This window comes from Esox lucius, chromosome 15 (genome assembly GCF_011004845.1).
Source record: "Esox lucius isolate fEsoLuc1 chromosome 15, fEsoLuc1.pri, whole genome shotgun sequence".
Taxonomy (NCBI): domain Eukaryota; kingdom Metazoa; phylum Chordata; class Actinopteri; order Esociformes; family Esocidae; genus Esox; species Esox lucius.
Genome location: NC_047583.1, coordinates 5504731 through 5529648, shown reverse-complemented (window position 1 = coordinate 5529648; position 24918 = coordinate 5504731). Strand labels below are relative to the sequence as shown.

Below are 24918 nucleotides of genomic sequence, written 5' to 3'. Positions count from 1 at the left end.
GCAGATGATCTGTACCTCCATCTGTCCTATGTCCCGGTTCTCAGCCTGACGACCGCCGAACGGAACATTCTCCTGCTCGGATCTTAGTGAACAGCGGGATAGGCTGTTTTTCTCAGATTCTTACTGAACAGGGGGAGCGTATTATCCTTCCTGAGAGCAGCAGCTGAAAACATTTCAAGACTTGTTTGTAGGGTTGTTATTAGACTGTGTGTGTGTGTGTGTGTGTGTGCAATAGAGAGATGGAAATAGTGAGGGAGAAAGGGGCTAACGGTAACCAGCTAAGAGTTAACAGAGTGAAAAGAGGGAGGGGGGGGCGGGTGGTAAAGAGTAAAAACACAAATGGAGGGAGGGAGTCGGTGAGAGGAGGGAAAGTTTCTGAACTCGGTCCGGCAGCAGTCCTCGGTCTCTGCCAGAGAGCACTGCACCCTCTAAACCTTTCCTCGGGGTGCCGGGACTCCAGTGGCCCCTCAGGAAAAGATGCCCCTAGGCTTGACCTTCCCTCGTCGTCTGCCCCGCCTCCCGTTCCTCCACAGGCTGCGTGGCGTGACCATGACCCGTTTGGTCCAACCGGACCTGCTGGGCCTCTGCCAGGGCCCTCGGAAGCTGCTTCTGGACTGCACGTCTCTGATGGACCATCGCTCTGTCTCAGGTAAATAACCGCTGACCCCATCGGCCTCCAACCTGGTGTCAGTCGGTATCCTTGGGCGACAGGTATGTTAGAATCATGTTCTTTACACACGTTTTGTGCCTTTGTTTGTTCATTTTATTTATTTTTTGGGGGGGATCCCCATCCTGCCAAAACAGCTGCCCTTCCTGGGGTCTATAGAAAACACAAAACACAACAAGGAACAAAACAATGATACATTGTGTGTGTGTAAGTGTGTATATATGTGTGTCGATCTGTGTGTAATTGTCAGTGTGTTCCTGTTTTGCTATCATAGTTAGATAGTGAAACATGTAAAAGCATCTGAGGTGAGGGCATTTCGTTTGTCCTCACTTCGACAAGAAACTTAATCTGAAGGTTAGAATTAGGGTTATGTTTGAGTATAGGCATTAAGGGTTAGGTTAGGTTTAGGGTAAGTTTAGGCATAACGATTAAGTAATTTAGGTTAGGGTTTGGTGAAAGTCAGTGTCATGTTTAGGCTTAAGGTTAGAGCTTCTGGACTTTTTTTTAAGGAACTAAATAAATTGCTGGTCCTCACGTTGATAGTCAAACACAAGTTTCTCAGTGTTTATGTGCCACAGATACATAATGACTCTCACCTGGTCTCGGTTATTAAACAATCTCTTAGCTTCACCTACTAACCCCATGACCTTTCACCCTACTGGAACCTTACCTGACATATCTCACAGTTCACCTGTTTTCAACCCTTAAAGGAATTACCTGTAACTGCGACATACATTTTGTTCCTTTTATTATTCAAGACTATAACCTATTGCTTCATGAGCTTGGTTCAGCTGTACAAATCAAATCCAAAAAATTGTGACGTCATAGATGATCAGTCTTGACGTCCAAATCTCAGTCAATTCCAGTTGGTCACATTTCTCCAGCACCATGTCTTAGCCATTTTCAGGAAGAGGATCGGGGAAGACATTTAGGTGTTGTATAACTCCCATTTGAACACCCTTTAATCGATTTCCCCTTTGAAATAAAGTCCGTATTTCAGCATAATGTCAGAATGGCTGAGTTGCATTTGCACTGTGTGTCTATCTATGTCGATTGCTGTTGTATTGAAGGACTATAGCTGGAGTTGAAGCAGATTACCTCTGACGACGCTCGGCTGAGCTGCTTCACATGAAAGGGATCAAATCTCCCACACCGCTTTGGGCCATGCAGGCCGTCCTCCATCTGACTCAAATCTGCCTGGTTTCTCCCAGCAATACGGAGCCCTTCATTAGCATTTCATTTCAACACATCGCAGTCTGTAGGTGGAAGGAACACAACGCGGTCAGGGAAATTACCTCGGAGGCGTTCAACAGAACTGACCCCCGCTGTAAAATATTATTTGTCCCTAACTTAGAAAAATGGAGGACACTAAATCGGATTAAGACACAGGGATTAAATGAGGCTGTGTGGATGAGAATACCGGATGTGGTGGATGAGGACATTCATCATTGTAATACCTTGTTCTGTGTTTGTCAGTGTTTGTGTTGGGAGGGGCTATTTACCCACTCTCTCTGCCAAGCTATCGCTGTGCTCTCTCTCCTTTTCTGTCTCTCGCCCTCCATCACTCTCACTCTCTCTGTCTCTCTCTCTCTCTCTCTACCGCGGCTGCTCAGTCCAGTGGGCAGTCTTTCCCTGTGTCACTGCGCACGAATGAACGAAGAGAGAGGGAGAGAGAGATGGAGGGAGAGGAAAAGAGAGAGGGAGGGAGGGAGGGAGTGAGAGAGGAGGAAAAGAGGAAGAGGAGTAGGGAGGGAGGGAGGTTTGGAGGGAGGGAGGGGGATGGATAGAGGGAGTGACAGAGGAGGAGGGAGAGAGGGGGGCGTGTGTGCTTGCTGTTTTCTACCTGCATCACCGTCACACAGAACAGGGGATGTCTGGCTCAGTGAGAGGGTGTGAGCGTGTGTGTACGTTCCGGCATTTGTGTGTCTCTGTGTGGGTCTGTGCGTGTGTCTGTACCCAGGCATTGTTATCGAGTCCGAGCTTAGCGGTGCTGCAGCCGAGGTCACCATAGCCTGCTTTCATGCACAGGGTGTGTGTGTGTGAGTGTGTGTGTGTGAGTGTGTAGATTAGCATCACTCTGGATGTAGCCAACGGGGGGAGGGGATCCCTTCAGTTCATCCATCCATGTACGGTAAGGTTGATGTGTGTGTGTGTGTGTGTGTGTGTGTGTTTAAATGTGTGTGTACATGTGATTTTATGTCTACATTTTTCTTCTGTGTTTGTGAATGTGTGTGTGTGTGTGCGCAGTGTATTTTCCTCCGTTTCCTCTTTGCTTTTCATGTCTCGACAGAGTTTGAATCTCTCTCTCTGGTGTCAACAGCAGCTGTTAACCGTGTGCTTTTGCATTGTGTTTGACCTGTGTGTGTGTCATGTGACCATGTGACGTGTGTGTGTGTGTGTGTATGTGTTGTGAATGGATTAGCTATTGTAAATATCTCTGACCCTAACTACTGTAAACAAACACTGAACAGATGTTCAAACAAAGAGCTGCGTCATCATCACCACTAGTCCTCACGCTCACTCACTCTGTTGTCCTTCGTGGTGTCAAACATGTGCCCGGACGGCCTGTCTTGGAAAAAACGCTGGCCACAGGGAAACAAGGCCACCGATCAATTAGTTGTTTGGTCTGTTCAAATCTACAATCAGTCTGAAGCTCCGCCCCGTGTCATCACTGGATTGGAGGAGAGTGTGATTGACAACAGGCCAGCATTCTGTACAGTTCCTCTGCTGTTGTGTGTAGCACAGAACTATCAGCACTAAGCGTTGCAATCAGATGCTGCTGAGATCTGATGCTCATGTCTCTCTCGCTCTCTTTGTAATCTTCTGTCAAGCACCTGCCTCTCCCTATAGGCACCCATACTGGGAGTGAGGGAGAGATGGAGAAAGAGTGAGAAAGAGTGAGAGAAATAGTTAGAGGGAGGTCAACAAAGGTTAGTTGGTTTTCTTCATGTGGATCGACAAAGAACAACATCATCAGCAGCCCCCCTCCACACACATGGACGTCATCGTGTATTTAAGCACGTGCGTGTGTGTGTATGTACAGTACTGTGTGCATGTGTGTGTGTGTCACAGGTTTGCCTGTACCTGCTGCCAAAAACCTTCACAGTGAGAGGAAAACAGGGAGAATTGGATCTCAAGGGCACATTTGGCTCATTTCCATGAGAAACATTCATGATTTTTGGGGCTGAATGTTTTAGATTAAATGTTCCAATCGAGGCGAGGTCAAGATTTAGCTTACGTTTAGGTTTAAGGATTGAGATGTGTTTTTAGGTGTTAGCATATCATTTGGTGTCCACGCAATAGTAAAATGTGTGGTGATTTGTGTGCATGTGTGTGTAGGTGGTTTTGTTTTGTTATTCTGACATGTTTAGCTGAAATAACACACCCACACAAGCAGAATGAAACTCTGTCCCAAAAGGAGATTTAGACACCCCCTGCACCTCCCTGACTCCTCCACCTCCCTGACCCCTCCACCTCCCTACCCCCTCCACCTCCCTGACCCCTCCACCTCCCTACCCCCTCCACCTCCCTGACCCTCCACCTCCCTGACCCTCCACCTCCCTACCCCTTCCACCTCCCTACCCCCTCCACCTCCCTACCCCCTCCACCTCCCTGACCCCTCCCCCTCCCTACCCCCTCCACCTCCCTACCCCCTCCACCTCCCTGACCCCTCCACCTCCCTACCCCCTCCACCTCCCTGACCCTTCCACCTCCCTGACCCCTTCCACCTCCCTACCCCCTCCACCTCCCTGACCCCTCCACCTCCCTACCCCCTCCACCTCCCTGACCCTTCCACCTCCCTACCCCCTCCACCTCCCTGACCCTTCCACCTCCCTGACCCCTTCCACCTCCCTACCCCCTCCACCTCCCTACCCCCTCCACCTCCCTGACCCCTCCCCCTCCCTACCCCCTCCACCTCCCTACCCCCTCCACCTCCCTGACCCATCCACCTCCCTACCCCCTCCACCTCCCTACCCCCTCCACCTCCCTACCCCCTCCACCTCCCTGACCCTTCCACCTCCCTGACCCCTCCACCTCCCTACCCCTCCACCTCCCTGACCCTCCACCTCCCTACCCCCTCCACCTCCCTACCCCCTCCACCTCCCTGACCCCTCCACCTCCCTACCCCCTCCACCTCTCTACCCCCTCCACCTCCCTACCCCCTCCACCTCCCTGACCCTTCCACCTCCCTGACCCCTCCACCTCCCTGACCCTCCACCTCCCTACCCCCTCCACCTCCCTGACCCCTCCACCTCCCTACCCCTCCACCTCCCTGACCCTCCACCTCCCTGACCCTCCACCTCCCTACCCCCTCCACCTCCCTACCCCCTCCACCTCCCTGACCCTCCACCTCCCTGACCCTCCACCTCCCTACCCCTTCCACCTCCCTACCCCCTCCACCTCCCTGACCCCTCCACCTCCCTACCCCCTCCACCTCCCTACCCCCTCCACCTCCCTACCCCCTCCACCTCCCTACACCACCATCTCCCTACCCTCTCTTTCGTATAGGCAGCACTCAGTGAGATTGCCAGTGTACTCTATCACTGTGATCAATAGGCTGTTCTCAAAGGCTGTGATCAACATAATTCACAGAATGGGCCTCCCTCTGTCTGTATCTCTTGTCCTCATCTCTCTTCTTAAATCAGTTAAGAAATTATAGTATTTACTTTGTTTGTTATTCATTGGTTGCCGTGTTCTCATGACAACAAGTCACAAATCTTGTTGCTGTGATAGCACATTGAATTTAGAGGACTCATTTTTTCTATGCTCTTGAAATAATTTGTAGATCCCTATGATTTTGAGGGAAATAACCTTGGCAGGAGGTTAGGAAGTGCAGCTCAGTTTCCATTTTATTTTATTGGCAGGGTGCACAGTGCCTGTCCTCTCTAGGGAGCTCAGTCTCCCTATGATGGCCTCTCTCGATAAGGGCACTTAGTCTGTGTGCCCATAGCCTGTCTTCTCTAGAGTCTGTAAATAGTCTGTGTGCCCATAGCCTGTCTTCTCTAGAGTCTGTAAATAGTCTGTGTGCCCATAGCCTGTCTTCTCTAGAGTCTGTAAATAGTCTGTGTGCCCATAGACTGTCTTCTCTAGAGTCTGTAAATAGTCTGTGTGCCCATAGCCTGTCTTCTCTAGAGTCTGTAAATAGTGTTCTTTTGTTTTTATTTCATTTCAGATCAGTCACAGTGATCAGGTATTAATGTGTGAAATAGTGTTTTTTGCTCATGATTTGTCTCTTTTTGTTGGTCTCCCTGTAAAATCTTTAACCCCTCCCCACACACACACACAACCCTCAACTGGACAACATCTTGCAACTTACATATTTTTTTGTAATTTTTTTATGCTCATTCTACTGCTTTTATTTGGATTATTTGCTTCATTGCTTTTGTATTAATTTGTTGTACCAACGGCCAGAACAAATTCCTTGTTTGTTGTGAAACTTACTTAAAACACTGAAAAGTGGTTTGCCATGGAAGGTTTGAGAGAATTTGCTATCCTTGGAGGGATATTTTGTTTCTACAACACCTAAAAAGGTAGGATGCTGCTTAAAATGCAAATAAAAGCTAAATTAAATTATGTGCTAATCCGTTATTAATAAATAATTATTGCTAATATTAGATCTATGAAAAGCCATGCTCTGTCCCGTATTGAAGTTCCTTGCCCTTGTCTAAATTTATTTAACACTTTTACTCCAATTGTTTTAGATGACTTTTTAGATATCAAATCTCATTTAAAGCACTCCTTTTGCCCCCCAGACATTATACCACCCAGACTGCTAAAGAAATTATTGGAACAGTAGGTCCTGAACAACTTTCCATTATAAACAGTTCTCTCCACACAGGTTGTGTTTTGACTCTTCTTAAAAACCTAATCTTGACACCTCTGTTTTTAATAACTACAGGCCAATTTCCAAGCTGCCCTTCTTATCCAAACCTTTTGAGAAAGTTGTAGCAAAGCAACCTTTAGAGGTGGTGGAACATAATCTTATTTTTGAGAAATTCCAGTCAGGCTTTCGTCAGAAACATATTACTGAAATTGCTCTTACAAATGGCTTTTTGTTGAATGCTGACTCTGGAGAATGTTCAATCTTGTTATTAAGGGATCTTAGAGTAGCTTTCGACACCACAGACCACAACATTTTATTTGACAGACTTAGAAATTGGTTTGGGATCTCAGGGATTGAACTAGATACAGTGGGGAGAACAAATATTTGATACACTGCCGATTTTGCAGGTTTTCCTACTTAAAAAGCATGTAGAGGTCTGTAATTCTATCATAGGTACACTACAACTGTGATAGACGGAATCTAAAACAAAAATGCAGAAAATGACATTGTATGATTTTTAAATAATTATTTTGCATTTTATTGCATGACATAAGTATTTGATCACCTACAAACCAGTAAGAATTCCGACTCTCACAGACCTGTTAGTTTTTCTCTAAGAAGCCCTCCTGTTCTCCACTCATTACCTGTATTAACTGCACCTGTTTGAACTCATTACCTGTATAAAAGACACCTGTCCACACACTCAGTCTAACAGACTCCAATCTCTCCACAATGGCAGAGACCAGAGAGCTGTGTAAAATTGTAGACCTGCACAAGGCTGGGATGTTCTACAGGACAACAGGCAAGCAGCTTGGTGAGAAAGCAACAGCTGTTGGCGCAATTATTAGAAAATGTAAGAAGTTCAAGATGACGGTCAATCTCCCTCGGTCTGGGGCTCCATGAAAGATCTCACCTCGTGGGGCATCAATGATCATGAGGAAGGTGAGGGATCAGCCCTGAACTACACGGCAGGACCTGGTCAATGACCTGAAGAGGGCTGGGACCACAGTCTAAAAGAAAACCATTATTAACACACTACGCCGTCATGGATTAAAATCCTGCAGCGCACGCAAGGTCAGGGGGCTCAAGCCAGTGCATGTCCAGGCCCGTCTGAAGTTTGCCAATGACCATCTGGATGATCCAGAGGAGGAATGGGAGAAGGTCATGTGGTCTGATGAGACAAAAATAGAGCTTTTTGGTCTAAACACCACTCGCTGTGTTTGGAGGAAGAAGGATGAGTACAAACCCAAGAACACCATCCCAACCATGAAGCATGGAGGTGGAAACATCATTCTTTGGGGATGCTTTTCTGCAAAGGGGACAGGACGACTGTACCATATTGAGGGGAGGATGGATGGGGCCATGTATCGCGAGATCTTGTAAGAGCATTGAAGATGGGTCGTGGCTGGGTCTTCCAGCATGACAACAACCCGAAACACACAGCCAGGGCAACTAAGGAGTGGCTCCGTAAGAAGCATCTCAAGGTCCTGGAGTGGCCTAGCTAGCCTCCAGACCTGAACCCAATAGAAAATCTTTGGAGGGAACTGAAAGTCTGTATTGCCCAGTGACAGCCCTGAAACCTGAAGGATCTGGAGAAGGTCTGTATGGAGGAGTGGGCCAAAATCCCTGCTGCAGGGTGTACAAACCTGGTCAAGAACTACAGGAAACGTGTGATCTCTGTAATTGCAAACAAAGGTTTCTGTACCAAATATTAAGTTCTGATTTTCTGATGTATCAAATACTTATGTCATGCAATAAAATGCTAAATAATTACTTAAATCCAGAAAATCACATTGTATGATTTTTTTGTTTTAGATTCCACCACTCCCAGTTGAAGTGTACCTAATTAAACAAATTACAGACTTCTACATTCTTTGTTAGTGGCAAAACCTTCAAAATCGGCAGTGTATCAAATACTTGTTCTCCTCACTTTAGGTTCAAGTCGTATCTGTCAAACAGAGCATTGTAGTGTCCATTAATAATTATACGTTTTCCTCTGTAGCTGTCTTATGTGGTGTTTTCCACAGGGTTCCATCTGGGGGCCAATCCTGTTTTCCTCTGTAGCTGTCTTATGTGGTGTTTTCCACAGGGTTCCATCTGGGGGCCAATCCTGTATTCTCTGTCTATGCTCCCATTCGGAGGTGTAATTCGGCAGCATTTCTTTTCATTGCTATGCAGATGATACGCAGTTGTATTTGTCGGTTAAGCCAAATGATTTGAGTAAGATTTGTGTTCTGGATAATTGCCTTGAAGATGTTACAAAATGGATGTCCAAAAATTTTCTTCCGTTAAACACTGAGTTTTAATTATTGGCCCCTAATCTATTTTTGGATGATGTTAGGTTGGCTCTAGGATCGCTAGCAAAAAATACTGTGCCTGTGGCCAGAAATCTGGGAGTTTTCTTTAATCCAGACTTACAATTTGAATATAACACAAAAAAACTGGTGCAGTCATGCTTTTACCAACATTTCCAAAATAAGATGGGTTTTATCTTTTGCGGACACTGAGAAAATTATACATGCTTTAATTTCAAGTCGCCTAGACTGCTGTAATGCTTTGTTTACATGCCTCAAAAAGTTCCTAGGTAAACAGAATTCAGCTGCCAGACTTCTTACAAGGGCTATATCAAGGTCTCATAAAACCCCAGTGTTGGCAGCTCTACGTTGGTTACCGCTGAATTTCAGAGTAGATTTTAAAATGTTACTTTTTTGGGCATTACATGGTCTGGCACCTGATTACATTAGTGACATGCTCAACCTATACTGCACTGTTAGGCCTCTCAGACCAGCTGAAAAAGGACTTCTAGCTGTCCCAGAGTCTAGACTGGAAACTAAAGGGAACCGGGCCTTTGATATATGGTCCCCTTGACTCTGGAAGAGCCTACCACAGAATGTCAGAGATGCTATGTCAGTGCATTATTTTAAATCTTACCTAAAACTCATTTTTATAACATGACTTTAAATAATATTTTATCATTGTGATTTTATATTTTGTTTATTCTTTTTACTTCCTTTACTTTAAAAAAAATATATATATATGATATATATATATTTATATATATATATCATATATTATTATTTTAATGTATTTCTATTTGTTTGTAAAGCACTTTGTGAAATTGTACTAGAAAAGTGCCATGCAATTAAAGTTATTATTATGTATCCCTACATTTAACTGACAACAGTAGAAAGACAGTTAGTTCACCATAGACCACAACACGTCTGTGTGCCTGGAAGTGATTGGGGAGGTGAAGGTGTTGTGGCGATTTCCCTGTTTATTTCTAAAAAGAAGTGTTCCTGTTCTAAGCAGTTTATTAACAACGTGAGTTAGATCAGATCCAAACCAAATTAACATTTTGCTGAATCTTTGCTGGATGGGACCAAACCACAAGGATCCATCTCCTTTATACCGTGTCCCTTGGAGAATGGTGATGTCTGTGTCTTCTGCACATTCTGCGTTTACGCCCTAAAGTCTGAAAGCAGCGGACCCTTGGACCTGGTATATTGCAGGATGATGTAGTAAAGACGTCTGATCCCCGCCTCTCTCTCTTTCTCTATATTTCTCCACCTGTCTCTCTCCATCCTTCTCAACACTTCTCTCGTTCTCTCCCTGTCTCTGTCTCTGCTGTCTGTCTGCCTCTGCAGGTGTTTGTGGATGCTGTGGGGCCTTGAGACCTCGCTATAAGAGGCTGGTGGACAACATCTTCCCAGAAGATCCAGAGGTACCTGGTCTCACTGACATCGTGCGCTTAGAACCTGCATTTGCTTCCACGGGGGGACACGTTTTGATTTCGAGTAATACCGATTTGGACGTGTGAAAAGGTTCCCTTTAGAACCGCAAATTAATGAAATGGTTCCTCTTAGAACCACAAATTAATCAAAGGGGTTCCACTTGGAATGCCCAGAGAGAAATCTACCTGTCATAATACTCACACAATCACACAGCAGCGCACTAACGCAGACACACTGAATGTTTCGTTTCTGCCTCCATTAGGTCAGAGATTAGTTTGTTAATCTCAAACGAGACGTTATCATCTGAACATCCAGAGCCAAATTCCTGGGAACATTTTTGTCTTTAATAACATGCATGGGTGTACACGTGTGTCTGTGTGCGTGCGTGTGTGGATGTGTGTGCGTGTGTCCCTTGCGTGCAAGAGTTACTCTGAGCCTTGTCTAATCCTGGCATGGGATAATGATAGAACTGTCTGTGAATTGAAGCATATGTCACTGTTTAATTTCTCTCTGTACCATTTAAAGGATTTATTGGCAGGGGAATCATCAGCAATAAAATAAATCAACAATTAATTAAAAATAATAAGCAAACCTTCCGGTCTGGTTTTGCAGACACAGAATATGCCTTGTCCAGGTTTTAAAAAAAGTCAAGCACGAATCAGTCCTAGACTGACTGAATGTGTTCAACTGGATGCCTTTCACTCGTGACAGCAAAAAACAAATCTTGCCAGAGTTACCTTAGGTATTTTTGCCAAATACATATGAGAGTTTAGATATTTAGAGGTTTTTTTCTGTGTCTGTATATGAGAAGGAAATATCAATCTCAAATTTCGTCATATTACATTTGGCAATGATTTAGGAAGTGCAACTCCGTTTCTACCTAATTTTGTGGTCAGACAGTCAGTCTGTCTTTTCTTGGGAGCCAGGTCTGGTTTTGATGGCTTCTCTCAAAAGCAAGGCTCTATAGGTTTCTGAACAGAGCCCTAAGACCAGCTTCCTGGGGAGATTTTCCTTCCGTTAAATGTCTTTGTTAGGGAAAGTTTGAGAATTTCTTTGCTGCTTTTTGGGATGGTGTAGAAGGGCGTCCTTGCCTTGTCTCTTTGATTTATTTGATTTGATGTTTCTCTTTCTCACCTGTCTTTCACTACATCCCTCTCTTTATCCCTGCAGGATGGTTTAGTAAAGGCTAACATGGAGAAGCTAACATTCTACGCTCTTTCGGCTCCGGAGAAGCTGGATCGGATTGGAGCCTATCTCTCTGAGAGGCTGTCCCGTGATGTGGCGCGAAACAGATACGGGTAAATACACAAACGCTCACAGACACACACGCATACACACACACAAACACGCACACCTTTTTTTGCACCCGCAAACACACACAGAAACACTTGAACACAAGTATTTCAGCTTTCAAACTGTATTATGTAAACGGTATAACGGTATATATACATATGTATGTATGTGTGTGTTTGTATTTGTGTATATGTATGTGTGTGTAAATATATATTTGTGTGTATGTGTGTGCAGATATGTGTGTAAATATATTAATATATGTGTGTTTGTATTTGTGTATATGTATGTGTGTGTAAATATATATTTGTGTGTATGTGTGTGCAGATGTGTGTAAATATATTAATATATGTGTGTTTGTATTTGTGTATATGTATGTGTGTGTAAATATATATATTTGTGTGTATGTGTGTGCAGATATGTGTGTATAGCCATGGAGGCGTTGGACCAGTTGTTGATGGCGTGCCACTGTCAGAGCATTAACCTGTTTGTGGAGAGTTTTCTCACCATGGTCCGCAAGCTGCTGGAGGCCGACAAACCCAACCTGCAGATACTGGGAACTAACTCAGTAGGTCACACGCACACACAGGTTGTCACAACCAGCAACATCTCACCTCTTCTGTAATCCCTCTCATCACAGACACATGCATGAGAGTACTTTGCTCTTACAGAAATAAGGGCTTTCTGCAACCTGAATTGAGCATGTTGCTGTCACAGGGGTGGAAACCCTTCAAAGAAACCGTACAAACCAGGCAGAACCAATTTGGTTCCCGATCTCAACCGCATTTGGTCACTATGGAACCCTATTTACACATCAGATGTTTATTCCTTTACATATCATCATATATCATCTCTCTCATGTGCATTAGAGAGATGATATGGTACACACATTGAGAGATTAAGGAGATGATTCAATGGATTCAGGTCACACCTGAACTGGAGGAAATGGAAACATGGAGGAGGTTTACTCCACTTACACAAGATCTACTGGCAAACAATTTGAGAGGCTCCCTCACATCCACTCTTCACTCCACAGTCCTTCTCTCTCTTCCTTTCCTCTCATCCTCTACTGGCCCTCAAAATACAACTGACAGTGGGTGTGCGTATGCTCGTGAAGTCAACATACTGCACAAAGGCATGAATCAGAAAAGGATACTTACAGAACTAGTACATGTAGTGCTAATCTAACAATGGCAGTGTACCTGCTCATGTTCTTAACAAGGAGACTGTGGTTTTTCTTCGTATGGGGTGCAGCTCAAACCTCATCATTGCATGATTACCCGAAGCCTCTAACCGGCATTTTGTTCTGCAGTTTGTGAAGTTCGCCAACATCGAGGAGGACACTGCATCCTACCATCGCAGTTATGACTTCTTTGTGTCACGCTTTAGCGAGATGTGTCACTCCAGCTATGAAGACCCTGATGTACGCACCAGGTGAGTAACTCCATGGTGAAGTGTGCATTGGAACCCTTAACTCCATGGTGAAGTGTGTATTGGAACCCTTAACTCCATAGTGAAGTATGTATTGGAGCCCTTAATCCCATGGTGAAGTGTGTATTGGAACCCTAAATTCCATGGTGTAGTGTGTATTGGAACCCTTAACTCCATGGTGAAGTGTGTATTGGAACCCTTAACTCCATGGTGATGTGCATTAGAACCCTTAACTCTATGGTGAAGTGTATATTGGAACCCTGAACTCCATGGTAAAGTGTGTATTGGAACCCTTAACTCCATGGTGAAGTGTGTATTTGAACCCTTAACTCCATAGTGAAGTATGTATTGGAGCCCTTAACCCCACGGTGAAGTGTGCATTGGAACCCTTAACTCCATAGTGAAGTATGTATTGGAGCCCTTAATCCCATGGTGAAGTGTTTATTGGAACCCTGAATTCCATGGTGTAGTGTGTATTGGAACTCTTAACTCCATGGTGAAGTGTGTATTGGAACCCTTAACTCCATGGTGATGTGCATTAGAACCCTTAACTCCATGGTGAAGTGTGTATTGGAACCCTGAACTCCATGGTGAAGTGTGTATTGGAACCCTGAACTCCATGGTGAAGTGTGTATTGGAACCCTTGACTACATGGTGAAGTGTGTATTTGAACCCTTAACTCCATGGTGAAGTGTGTATTTGAACCCTTAAATACATGGTGAAGTGTGTAGTGGAGAAAGACTGGGTAGAAATGTAAGTCTACCTTCAGTAAAACAGTGTTCATTTTAAACTATAAAGCGATGTCCTCCCTCTCTCTCTCTCTCTCTCTCTCTCTCGCTCACTCAGTCTCAAGGTGTATCTCCTTTTCCTCTCCTTTCTCACCCCCCGCCCCCTCCAGGATCAGAATGGCAGGTATCCGTGGTCTTCAGGGCGTGGTGAGGAAGACCGTAAACGATGAGCTGCAGGCCAACATCTGGGACCCTCAGCACATGGACCAGATAGTTCCTTCACTCCTCTTCAACCTTCAGGTCCATGTGGAAAGGTGTGTGTGTGTGTTGCTTGTGTGTGTGTGGATAGTGTGTATTCTAACAATGAGTGCGCGCCCAATTTATGTGGCCTCTACTAGTGTGTGTGTGTGTGTGATGTGGGTAAATAGTGGGTCCCCGGGCTGTGACGAGGAGAGCCCAGCTGAGCTGACGGAGAGGTGTTTCAGAGAGCTGCTAGGTAGAGCTGCGTACGGCAACATCAAGAATGCTGTCAAACCCGTACTCATGTGAGTCCCACAAACACACGCAATTAAATGCAGGCTCACACACACAATTATGTTTGACTACCACAAACATTATTCGCATTAACGGCCCTATTTCTCCTAACTCTTAAACCTGAACCTAATTCTAATTCTTACCTGAAGTGTAAACTTTGTGTAAACTTTGTGTAAACTTTGAGTAAACTTTACCCTAAACCTAACCCCTAAGCTGTTTCCTTGTTTAAAAAAACTCACAAGGGAAGGAAACCCTGGACCAATATGCCAACACAAACACACAAACACACACACATAGACAAACAATGCTTGCTGAATCCAACCCCAACTAATTTTTTGTGTGTTCAGGCACCTGGACAACCACTCTCTGTGGGAGGGGAAGAGCTTTGCCGTGCGCTGCTTCAGGATCATCATGTATTCCATCCAGGTCGGTTGTCAGAATCACCTACAGGCACTGATCAGGAATAACCTCATTGGTCAATGATGAGTCATCTCGTTGCTCAGCATTTTGTTCCACCTATGCTGGTTACACTGCCAGTCAGGGTGTCTTTATGTGTGCTGCCCCTGCTAATAATGAACAGTTTTCCATTCTGTGGAATACCTTAACAGGGCTTAGTACAATACAATGTAATGTTATTAACAAAACACATACCTTTCCAGCATGAATTCTGGCTTACAGCAGTGATCTCTTTGCATCATGGCAAACGTTAAACAGTTGCAGGAAATTGTTTTAAAATGGCTACATATTCAAATGTCATTTAATTGTACCTTCTCAAGGCCCCAGTGTTGTTGTGTTCAGCTCTGCAGTGGTTAAGTCAGTTAAACTCCCAGTGTTGTTGTGTTCAGCTCTGCAGTGGTTAAATCAGTTAAACTCCCAGTGTTGTTGTGTTCAGCTATGCAGTGGTTAAGTCAGTTAAACTCCCAGTGTTGTTGTGTTCAGCTCTGCAGTGGTTAAGTCAGTTAAACTCCCAGTGTTGTTGTGTTCAGCTATGCAGTGGTTAAGTCAGTTAAACTCCCAGTGTTGTTGTGTTCAGCTCTGCAGTGGTTAAATCAGTTAAACTCCCAGTGTTGTTGTGTTCAGCTCTGCAGTGGTTAAGTCAGTTAAACTCCCAGTGTTGTTGTGTTCAGCTCTGCAGTGGTTAAGTCAGTTAAACTCCCAGTGTGCTTGATTTATCTCACAACTGGGTTTGGATAATGTTAATGGGTTCCGATAATGTTAATGGGTTCTGATAATGTTTATGAGTTCTTATAATGTTAATGGGTTCGGATAATATTAATGGGCTCCGATAATGTTAATGGGCTCCGATAATGTTAATGGGTTCTGATAATGTTCATGAGTTCTGATAATGTTAATGGGTTCGGATAATGTTAATGGATTCGGATAATATTAATGGGCTCCGATAATGTTAATGGGTTCTGATAATGTTCATGAGTTCTGATAATGTTAATGGGTTCGGATAATGTTAATGGATTCGGATAATATTAATGGGCTCCGATAATGTTAATGGGCTCCGATAATGTTAATGGGTTCTGATAATGTTCATGAGTTCTGATAATGTTAATGGGTTCAGATAATATTAATGTGCTCCGATAATGTTAATGGGCTCCGATAATGTTAATGGTTTCTGATAATGTTTATGAGTTCTGATAATGTTAATGGGTTCTGATAATGTTTATGAGTTCTGATAATGTTAATGGGTTCTGATAATAATCCCTGTCACTTAACGACACAAACATAATCTCCCTTCTCCACTTCCTCCCTGGCTCCAGTCGCAGCATTCTCACCTGGTAATTCAACAGTTGCTAGGTCACCTGGATGCTAACAGTAAGAGTTCTGCCACAGTGCGTTCTGGGATAGTGGAGGTCTTGTCCGATTCTGCCGTCATTGAGGCCAGTGGCTCTGTGGGTGAGTGTATTTGTATTTGTTTGTAAGGGGAGCTCAGTACAACACGAGAACACTCAATCCCAAATGCACCCCTGACACTGAATCCTACGCACTCAGGGAAAATGAGAGGATATGATCAATACTACTCCCTGTCATGTCATTGATAGTGCTGGCCACTAGGGCGAGAACAAGCCAAATCATGTTTGTACTGTTTGTACTGACTGTATTACCAATCCAATGCGTGTGTGTAGGACCCACGGTTCTGGAGGTGTTCAACACCTTGTTGAAACAGCTGAGGCTGAGTGTTGACTATGAGCTCACTGGGAGCTGCGACCCGTATGACAGCAACAAGACCACAACGGATCAAGAGAAGCAGTTACAGGAGGCCGTCATCAAGACCATAGGTGAGAAGCTGTGTGTGTCTGCGTCTGTGTGAGTGTGTGTCTGCGTGTGTGTGCGTGTGTGTCTGCGTCTGTGTGTGTGTGTGTCTATGTGTGTGTGTGTCTGCGTCTGTGTGTGTGTCGTGTGTGTGTCTCCGTCTGTGTGTGTCTGTGTCTGTGTGTGTGTGTGTGTCTACATTTTTCATGTGTTCTTTCCACCCAGGGTCCTTTGCCAACACGTTGCCTATCTACCAGAGGTCAGAAGTCATGCTTTTCATAATGGGGAAGATCCCTATTCCTGGAATATACCCTGCCCTGGGTTCACCTAACACTGGGTAGGACACACTCCCAACACACTCAAGATGTTCTGGACAGGTTTGGTGTCTCCAGTGGGTAGGACACACTCCCAACACACTCAAGATGTTCTGGACAGGTTTGGTGTCTCCAGTGTAGTTTACTCTCAACATGCATTTATTCATTCATCTATCACAGTAGACACCAGGCTGCACATTGGCACCAAATATAAACCTGCCTTCATGACATTGTGGATTGTTTATTTCAGTCCCCAATTTGACTGTACTTCTGATTGTCTCTCTTCTCTCTCCATATCAGGTTTTATTTGACCACAGCTCTGATTGTCCCTCTTCTCTCTCCATATCAGGCTTGAAGGCAGTAGGATGATCCAGGTGATGCTGTTGAAGTCTCTTCTGCAGGTGAATGTCCGTTATTCTCATCATAACGACATGATAATGACATGATAATATGATATGGAAAGATTTGTTTTGTTTAAATGGAAGACCTTCTACAGGGTTTTCTGAATGTGTAGGTTTTAGTATAAGAACACAGTTAATTCTGGAACAATACCCAAACAGAGGATTAAAAAGGAAAATAGAGTAGTGATTTATTGATGCCCTTCATGCCAACAATTTATCAGCTTTGCAAATGTTTACCGTAGAAAATACAGTATGTTTTGTCATTAGTGAGATTAGTAATGGAAAGTCTATGCCAGGGTTCTGGAGAGGAGAATACAGCCAATAGTAGAACCTCAGATTCAGGAGGAACAGTGTGGTTTTCGTCCGGGCCGTGGAACACTGGACCAGCTCTATACCCTCTACGGGGTGTTGGAGGGTTCATGGGAGTTTGCCCAACCAATCCACGTGTGTTTTGTGGATTTGGAGAAGGCATTCGACTGAGTCCCTCGCGGCATCCTGTGGAGAGTGCTTCGGGAATATGGGGTCCTGGGTCCTTTGCTAAGGGCTGTCAGGTCCCTGTACGTCCGAAGCAGGAGCATTGGTCCGCATTGCCGGCAGTAAGTCAGACTTGTTCCCAGTGCATGTTGGACTCCGGCAGGGCTGCCCTTTGTCGCCGTTTCTGATTGTAATTTTTATGGACAGAATTTCTAGGCGCAGCCAGGGGCCAGAGGGTGTCAGGTTTGGGGACCACACGATTTTGTCTCTGCTCTTTGCGGATGATGTTGTCGTGTTGGCCTCTTCAAACCAGGACCTTCAGCATGCACTGGGACGGTTTGCAGCCGAGTGTGAAGCAGTGGGGATAAAAATCAGTACCTCCAAATCCGAGGCCATGGTCCTCAATCGGAAAAGGGTGGCTTGCCCACTTCAGGTTGGTGGAGAGTGCCTGCCTCAAGTGGAGGAGTTTAAGTATCTAGGGGTCCTGTTCACGAGTGAGGGAAGGATGGAACGGGAGATTGACAGACGGATCGGTGCAGCTTCTGCAGTAATGCAGTCGATGTATCGGTCTGTCGTGGTGAAGAAAGAGCTGAGCTGCGAGGCGAAGCTCTCGATTTACCGGTCAATCTACGTTCCTACTCTCACCTATGGTCATGATCTTTGGGTCATGACCGAAAGGACAAGATCCCGGATACAGGTGGCCGAAATGAGCCGCTGCTACTCCACATCGAGAGGGGTCAGCTGAGGTGGCTTGGGCATCTGTTTCAGACGCCTCCGGAACGCCTTCCTGGGAAGGTGTTCCGGTCCCGTCCCACCGGGAGGAGACCCCGGGGAAGACCTAGGACACGCTGGAGGGACTATGTCTCCCGGCTGGCCTGGGAATGCCTCGGTGTCCCCCCGGAAGAGCTGGAGGAAGTGTCTAGGGAGAGGGAAGTCTGGGCATCTCTGCTTATCATTTATTTGATTTATGGTGATATGTATTGTAATTTATCAGATTAGTGGTGATATCTATTGTAATTGATCAGATTAGTTGTGATATCTATTGTAATTGATCAGATTAGTGGTCATATGTACTGTAAATGATCAGATTAGTGGTGATATTTAGTATAATTGATCAGATTAGTGGTGGTATCTACTGTAATAATCAGATTAGTGGTGATATGTAGTGTAATTAATCAGATGAATGGTGTTATGTTGTGTAATGATCAGGTTAGTGGTGATATGTACTGTAATTGATCAGATTAGAGGTGCTATGTACTGTAATTGATCAAATGTTGGATGATATATAGTGTAATGATCAGATTAATGGTGATATGTAGTGTAATTGAACAAATTAGTGGTGATGTGTACTGTAATTGATCAGATTAACAGTGATATGTACTGTAATTGACTGTAATTGATAGTGATAGTGACCATCGAGACTGTGATTGCGAATGTGAACCTGAAAATAATCATTACTGTGGCATGTCTGTCTCTCCCTCCTGTCTCGCTCCTCTCTCCCTCTTGTCTCCCTCCTGTCTCTATCTCCTCTCTATCTTCTCTCTATCTTCTCTCTCCCTCCTGTCTCCCTCCTGTCTCCCTCCTGTCTCCCTCCTGTCTCCTTCCTCTCTCTCTCCTCTCTCCCTCCATTCCAACCCCAGGTGGCGGAGTGTTATGAGAGCAGTAACATGTTGACGGCCCTGCCCTCGTCCTTCCTGGAGCCCCTGCTTTCCTGCACCCTGATGGAGGACCCTGACATCCGCCTGCTGGTGCTTTCCATTCTGATCAGCCTCATAGACAGACACCAGAATACACACAAGTTCACCTTACTCAGGTCAGTCACACACACACGCACGTGCGCACACACAAACACACACACACACACACACAATCAAGTACAGTATAGTCAGTGGTTTAGATGAGATTAGATTCAACTTTATTGTCATTGAACATTACATGTACAGTACAACGAAACACAGTTAGCATATAACCAGAAGTGCAAAGAGAGGGCAGAAAATGTACAAGTATTTACAAGTATTGAGTATATGTATATTACAAGTGGAATGTTCAGATGTGCAATGAAGGCAAATGCAGTACAAATGGCAATGCTAAATGTGCAATGTAAATAGAGGAGGGCAGGAAGTTTACAAGTATTAGCAGGGTTGGGTAGGTTACTTTTTAAATGTAATCCGGGGACAACTAAATAAAATTTTATATGACTCGGCTAATATTATCAAAGATGTACTCTGTTTTTACCAGCCCTCCAACCAACCAAAACCAGAGACATTTAAACTAGCGCTTCCTCCATCACTGAACTGGTTATGGTTGCCCACCTTTGCGCGCATGATGATCACACACACAACTGAGGCGAGCAATTCATATTTTGGTTCAAATAACAATGTTTTTATAACATTAAATAATAAACTCAAACATACAACGTGTCATAATTGTTTTCAGTTGAAGTAATACAAAAGTAATTATACATTTTTTCAAAAGTATTTGTAAATGTTGGTAACGTAACGGATTACAGTTACTGTTTACTTGTAATCCGTTACTCCCCAACTATGAGTATTAGGTATAGTGTCTGTTACAAGTGGGATAATAGTTGTTTGGGTACAAATGGCAAATTCTTAAATGGCATTTTAGATGTGCAAACAAGGCAAATTAAGGCGTAAATGAAGCACTATTTCAGCATAGTATTTCCTGTATGTTGAATGACCCACAGTCATTTTATTAGGTCAATATATATTAACGGTCAATGTTTTGTCGTCAAACTGGTTGTCCCATTTTTTGTTAGGTGATTCCCCGAGCTCATTAAAAAGGCTGCTGTATTTTTCACTTAAACCATATAGTCTACAGGAAACTACTGGACAACAAAACATAAAGAATAGATATCTCCCTCTATCTTAGCATCTTGTCAGACATTTCAGTCCTCAAGCTGAAGGTGGAAAAGTGTTCCAGACAAGACAATCTCTTCATGAAAAAGGTATGTGTTTGTCTACTATTGTAATGTCCACAAATATAGTGCAGTAGCTGTTAAATGAACATTTACAGAAGAGAAAAAGATGTTTCAAAGGAAAGTAAGTTTTTTAATATTTGATGTGTGTGTATGGGTGTTTGTGTGTATGTGTGTTTGTATATGTGTGTGTATGGGTGTTTGTGTGTATGTATGTGTGTATATATATGTGTATGGGTGTTTGTGTGTACGTGTGTGTGTGTATGGGTGTTTGTGTATGTACAGCATGGCCATCGTCTCTACAGACACATCTTCCTGGCATGTTTAGAAGAGAACAGTGGACGGAGCCACTACGAGGCTCTGTTTACCCTATTGGCTCTCCTTAGCGTGGAGCTGGCTAATGAGGAAGTGGTAGTGGACCTGATACGCCTGGCTCTAGCACTGCAGGTACCTATTACTCATTATCAGACAACGGCCAATAGAGTCAGAGAGTATCAGAGAGGACCAACAGAACTTCAAGTTGTGAAATTCCCCTTTGAGAGAGCTAGTTGAGACAAGAACAGATCGTAACCACAGCATGTTCCTAATTTGCTCAATAGTAATCAATCACGTTAGCTGGGAGAGACGCTGGTGTTTCTCCCGTGCCTGATTTGTTGTCTTCTCCTGGTAGGACCTGGCCCTGGCCAATGACGAGAGACTGTCTCTGTATAACCGCTGCGCCGTCCACGCCCTGTGTGCTGCCTACCTCAGCCTGATCTCCCAGCTGACCACCGTGCCTGCCTTCTGCCAGCACATTCACGAGGTAGGGCTGTGTTGGCGCCCCCTGGCTGTTGCCCACAGCACACAACGAGCCGGGTACAGCGGCTGTTCAGAGGTGGCCTCAGTGGGCGTGACCATATCGTTCTGTGGGCGGGACCTTACTGAGTGTCGTATGTCGTATGTCGTCTTTCGATTTTCGCAGCTTAAGCCATTGCGAGACGTGGCTCCAAATGCAAAGGAACCTCTGATGTTTGATGACGTAAACGGACACTTTTACACCACGAATATACGTCACATTATAAAAGAAAAGGTTTTAAGTAAGCGAAACCCGCCATGTTCTGCCCAGCAGCAACGTTACGATTGGTGTCCGGTTGCACATGGTGTTTCGGTGAGATAATTGGTTGGTAGGCCAGGTCGATTAAACCAGTGCATTGCCAGGAATGACCCAGGTTCCTTCTCAAGTTTAATGGTTTTTCTACAAGACATTCTGCAAATTAACATTTGTTCAACCTTGTGGAGAGTGAAAATCCTCACAAAGTTAGTAAAACAAGGAATGTTGCGGGAACGTTTAGCCGCAGGAAAACGTTTAGTTTGAAGGTGAATGTTTCGTTGGTTGTTAGGGTTAGGTGTTAGGTTAAGGGTAAGATTAGGTGTTTGGGGTCAATGTTAGGGTCAGGTTAAGGTCAGGGTGTGGGAATAACTGTGTTTGTGTGTCTCTAGGTCATAGAGCTGAGACAGAAGGAGGTTCCCAACCTTCTGCCTGAAGACGTCTTTTCTGACCCCCCCAGGTACACACACACGCACACACACACGTACGGTCACACTAAATGAAGACGTCTGTACTGACCCCCCCCAGGCACACACACACACTCACACTAAATGAGACTGATTTTCTTAGAAAACTGTGCGTGGGCGTGCCTGTGCGTGTGCACGTGTGTGTATTTTTCCAGAATTCCAGCTTCTCTTGAAGGAGTGGAGGGAGCGGTGCTGTTTCAGCAGTGTAAGATCACTGAAGTGCTGGGAGGGAGTGGCTACAACATTGAAAGACTGAACACTCCATTCACCCCTCAGATTACAGGTACACACACACACACACACGCGCGCACACACACGCACACACACACTCACGCGCACACACACGCACACACACACACACTCTCACACACACACACACACACTCACACACACACACTCACACACAAGTACAGACTGTAGATATGCGTGTGCACACACACACTCACACACACCTTACTCCATTTACCCACTAATCGTGTGTGTTCGCAGATGAGGACCGCCTGTCGAGGAGGAAGAGTATAGTAGACACCATCTCTATGCAGATAGACATGGACCCCCGATACAGCCCTGACACACTACAGGTACTGTGTGTGTGTGTGTGTGTCTAAGCCAACAAACTTCTATTGTACGGCTCAAGAATCCATAGCCGTGATTATATGGCTTTTAATTGGATTGTGTCAGAGGTGTAACAGAGTCTGGCGTAACTGTCTCCCTGTTGTCCACAGAAGTCTCCAGCAGAGGAGATCACCTTTGAGACCCTAAAAAACGCCATGGGTAAGAACACGCACGCCCACGCCTACACAAACATTTATTGTTGTTGCTGTTGTTGTTAACAGTCACAACAACAATGACGACAACAAAGATTCTCTCTATCTCACTGTCCCTCCCTGTCTTCTTTTCCTCTACCTTTTCCTTTCAGTGGACAACGCAAATGATGAAGAGCAGGAGAAGGAGAAGAGGAGGCTGCTGGTAGAGAGGTTTCAGACCGCTCCGTTCGAAGACCTTGCCGCCCACTGTGGAGCCAAGGTGACCCATGAACTTCGACCTTCAACCCATCGCCCCTAACCTCTTTGAGCTCCTAAACTCTGTTGAAAAAATAATATTAATTGAGTGCGTGTTCACATATGTGTGTCTTTTCCAGTCCTCCCTGCTACAGAGTAAGCTGGACCAGATCTTTGAGCTGACGATCAGGCCGCCTCCCAGTCCTTCTGGCTCCGCCTCCCAGGGCCAGACCCCTTCTCGCTCGGTTCCTGTTTACGAGATGAAGTTCCCTGACCTCTGTGTCTACTAGCCTCACACACATACACACACACACACACAGAAACACACACACATAGACACAGGCTGCTGGATCTCCTCAACTGAAATACAGAGTGAATAACCAAACTGTCTTCACAAGTATATCCATGTTATGTGTTTATATGAAGCAATAACTTTACATAGCAATAATGTGACTGATTATAGTAGACGAAAAGCCTGTTTGTGTGTGTTACTAAGTGACTGCGTGACTAATGTTAAACTTAGTGGGTTTTTCACATGGATACATCCATGTTTCAGGAAGTGAATCAGGCTAAACGAAAAATATCATGCCAATACAGTTAGCCAGCTAACTTTGCACACTAACAATATCCTGTCAATGTAGTTAGCCAGCTAACTTTGGTCACTAACAATATAGTGTCAGTACAGTTAACCAGCTAACTTTGGTCACTAACAATATCCTGTCAGTGTGGTTAGCCAGCTAACCTTGGTCACTAACAATATCATGTCAATACAGTTAGCCAGCTAACTTTGGTCACTAACAATATAGTGTCAACACAGTTAGCCAGCCAACTTTTGTTGCGCTTCACTGTTTGATTTACATTTCCAACCAGTTTAAAATAAGGTACCTTGAGTTTCTGGTACAGTACAGTATGTTGTCAATATACACCACTAAGGCTGTATCTAGTCACCTACGCATTGCTTTTCTCTCATTTTTACAAAACAACTGTATTTCAAAATGTATCTGGTAAACCTTTTGATTCTGCTTTGTGATATTACACTGCTTGGGTCATCACAATTATCAATGTAAGTCACAGCAAGAGTGTCTGAATTTACTCCATTCTACTCTGCTCTTTCCTACTCTATTCTGCTGAACTCTGCTCCATTCTGCTGTAGTCTGCCCTATTCTACAAAATGTGGCTCCTTTCTTGTCTGCTGTATTCTACTGTGGTGCTCTACTTCACTTCACTCTACTCCTCTTGCTGTGCAAGGGACATCTGTGGCACCATTGATATTCTGAAAGTCAAAATTCAATCAAAATCTAAATGCAGAACCCCCCCCCCCCCAATGTGGTGTGTCAACCCCATTTGTGTCTTGTGGTTTTGCTACAGATTCTTGGATGTTTTGTTCTCTATGTTTGTATGCATTTATGTATGTATGTCTGTGTGTGTGAGTCTCATTCAATTGAACTATTTTAGTTGTTTTTTTTACGAAAGCAATATAGGCACAATTGTGAACGACAAATCATTAAAAAATATGATATTTTCCCTATGTGATGATTATCTGTGATGGTGTGTGATTCAAAGTTGTTCTTGGTTTTATGAATCCACCGTATACTGTCTGTGTGTACTGTCTGTGTGTACTGTCTGTGTGTGGGTGTTTGTGTGTTTTTGTTGGCCATGTGTATTGACCATCTGTTTGGACTGTGTAACTGTCTAGTTGTCTTATTCCCGAGTGCTATATCAGATAGACTACATATATTATACAAATATAAAATATTACATTATATAAAATC

The 24918-nt window shown here is 44.5% G+C and overlaps 1 protein-coding gene across 4 annotated transcripts; it reads left to right on the top strand.

Moving 5' to 3' along the window:
- The first annotated feature begins 349 nt into the window (after window positions 1-349).
- efr3ba (EFR3 homolog Ba (S. cerevisiae)) lies at window positions 350-24918 on the top strand. 4 transcript variants are annotated; one of them, XM_034297312.1, is made up of 23 exons: window positions 2444-2798; window positions 9883-9989; window positions 10136-10212; window positions 11393-11520; window positions 11930-12080; window positions 12825-12946; window positions 13842-13985; window positions 14100-14216; window positions 14553-14631; window positions 15975-16110; window positions 16341-16493; window positions 16693-16804; window positions 17131-17182; window positions 19297-19469; window positions 20546-20621; window positions 20877-21038; window positions 21262-21393; window positions 22071-22138; window positions 22301-22428; window positions 22635-22726; window positions 22871-22919; window positions 23065-23171; window positions 23287-23436. In XM_034297312.1, the coding sequence occupies exons 4-23, from the start codon at window positions 11414-11416 to the stop codon at window positions 23434-23436; spliced, it is 2310 nt and encodes a 769-aa protein (XP_034153203.1). In that variant the 5' UTR covers window positions 2444-2798; window positions 9883-9989; window positions 10136-10212; window positions 11393-11413. The 4 variants fall into 4 exon arrangements, with proteins under 4 accessions (XP_019909643.2, XP_019909641.2, XP_034153203.1 ...); XM_020054084.3 differs by lacking the exons at window positions 2444-2798; window positions 9883-9989 and adding an exon at window positions 350-649 and having other exon boundaries at window positions 22874-22919; XM_020054082.3 differs by lacking the exons at window positions 2444-2798; window positions 9883-9989 and adding an exon at window positions 352-649 and having other exon boundaries at window positions 23287-24918.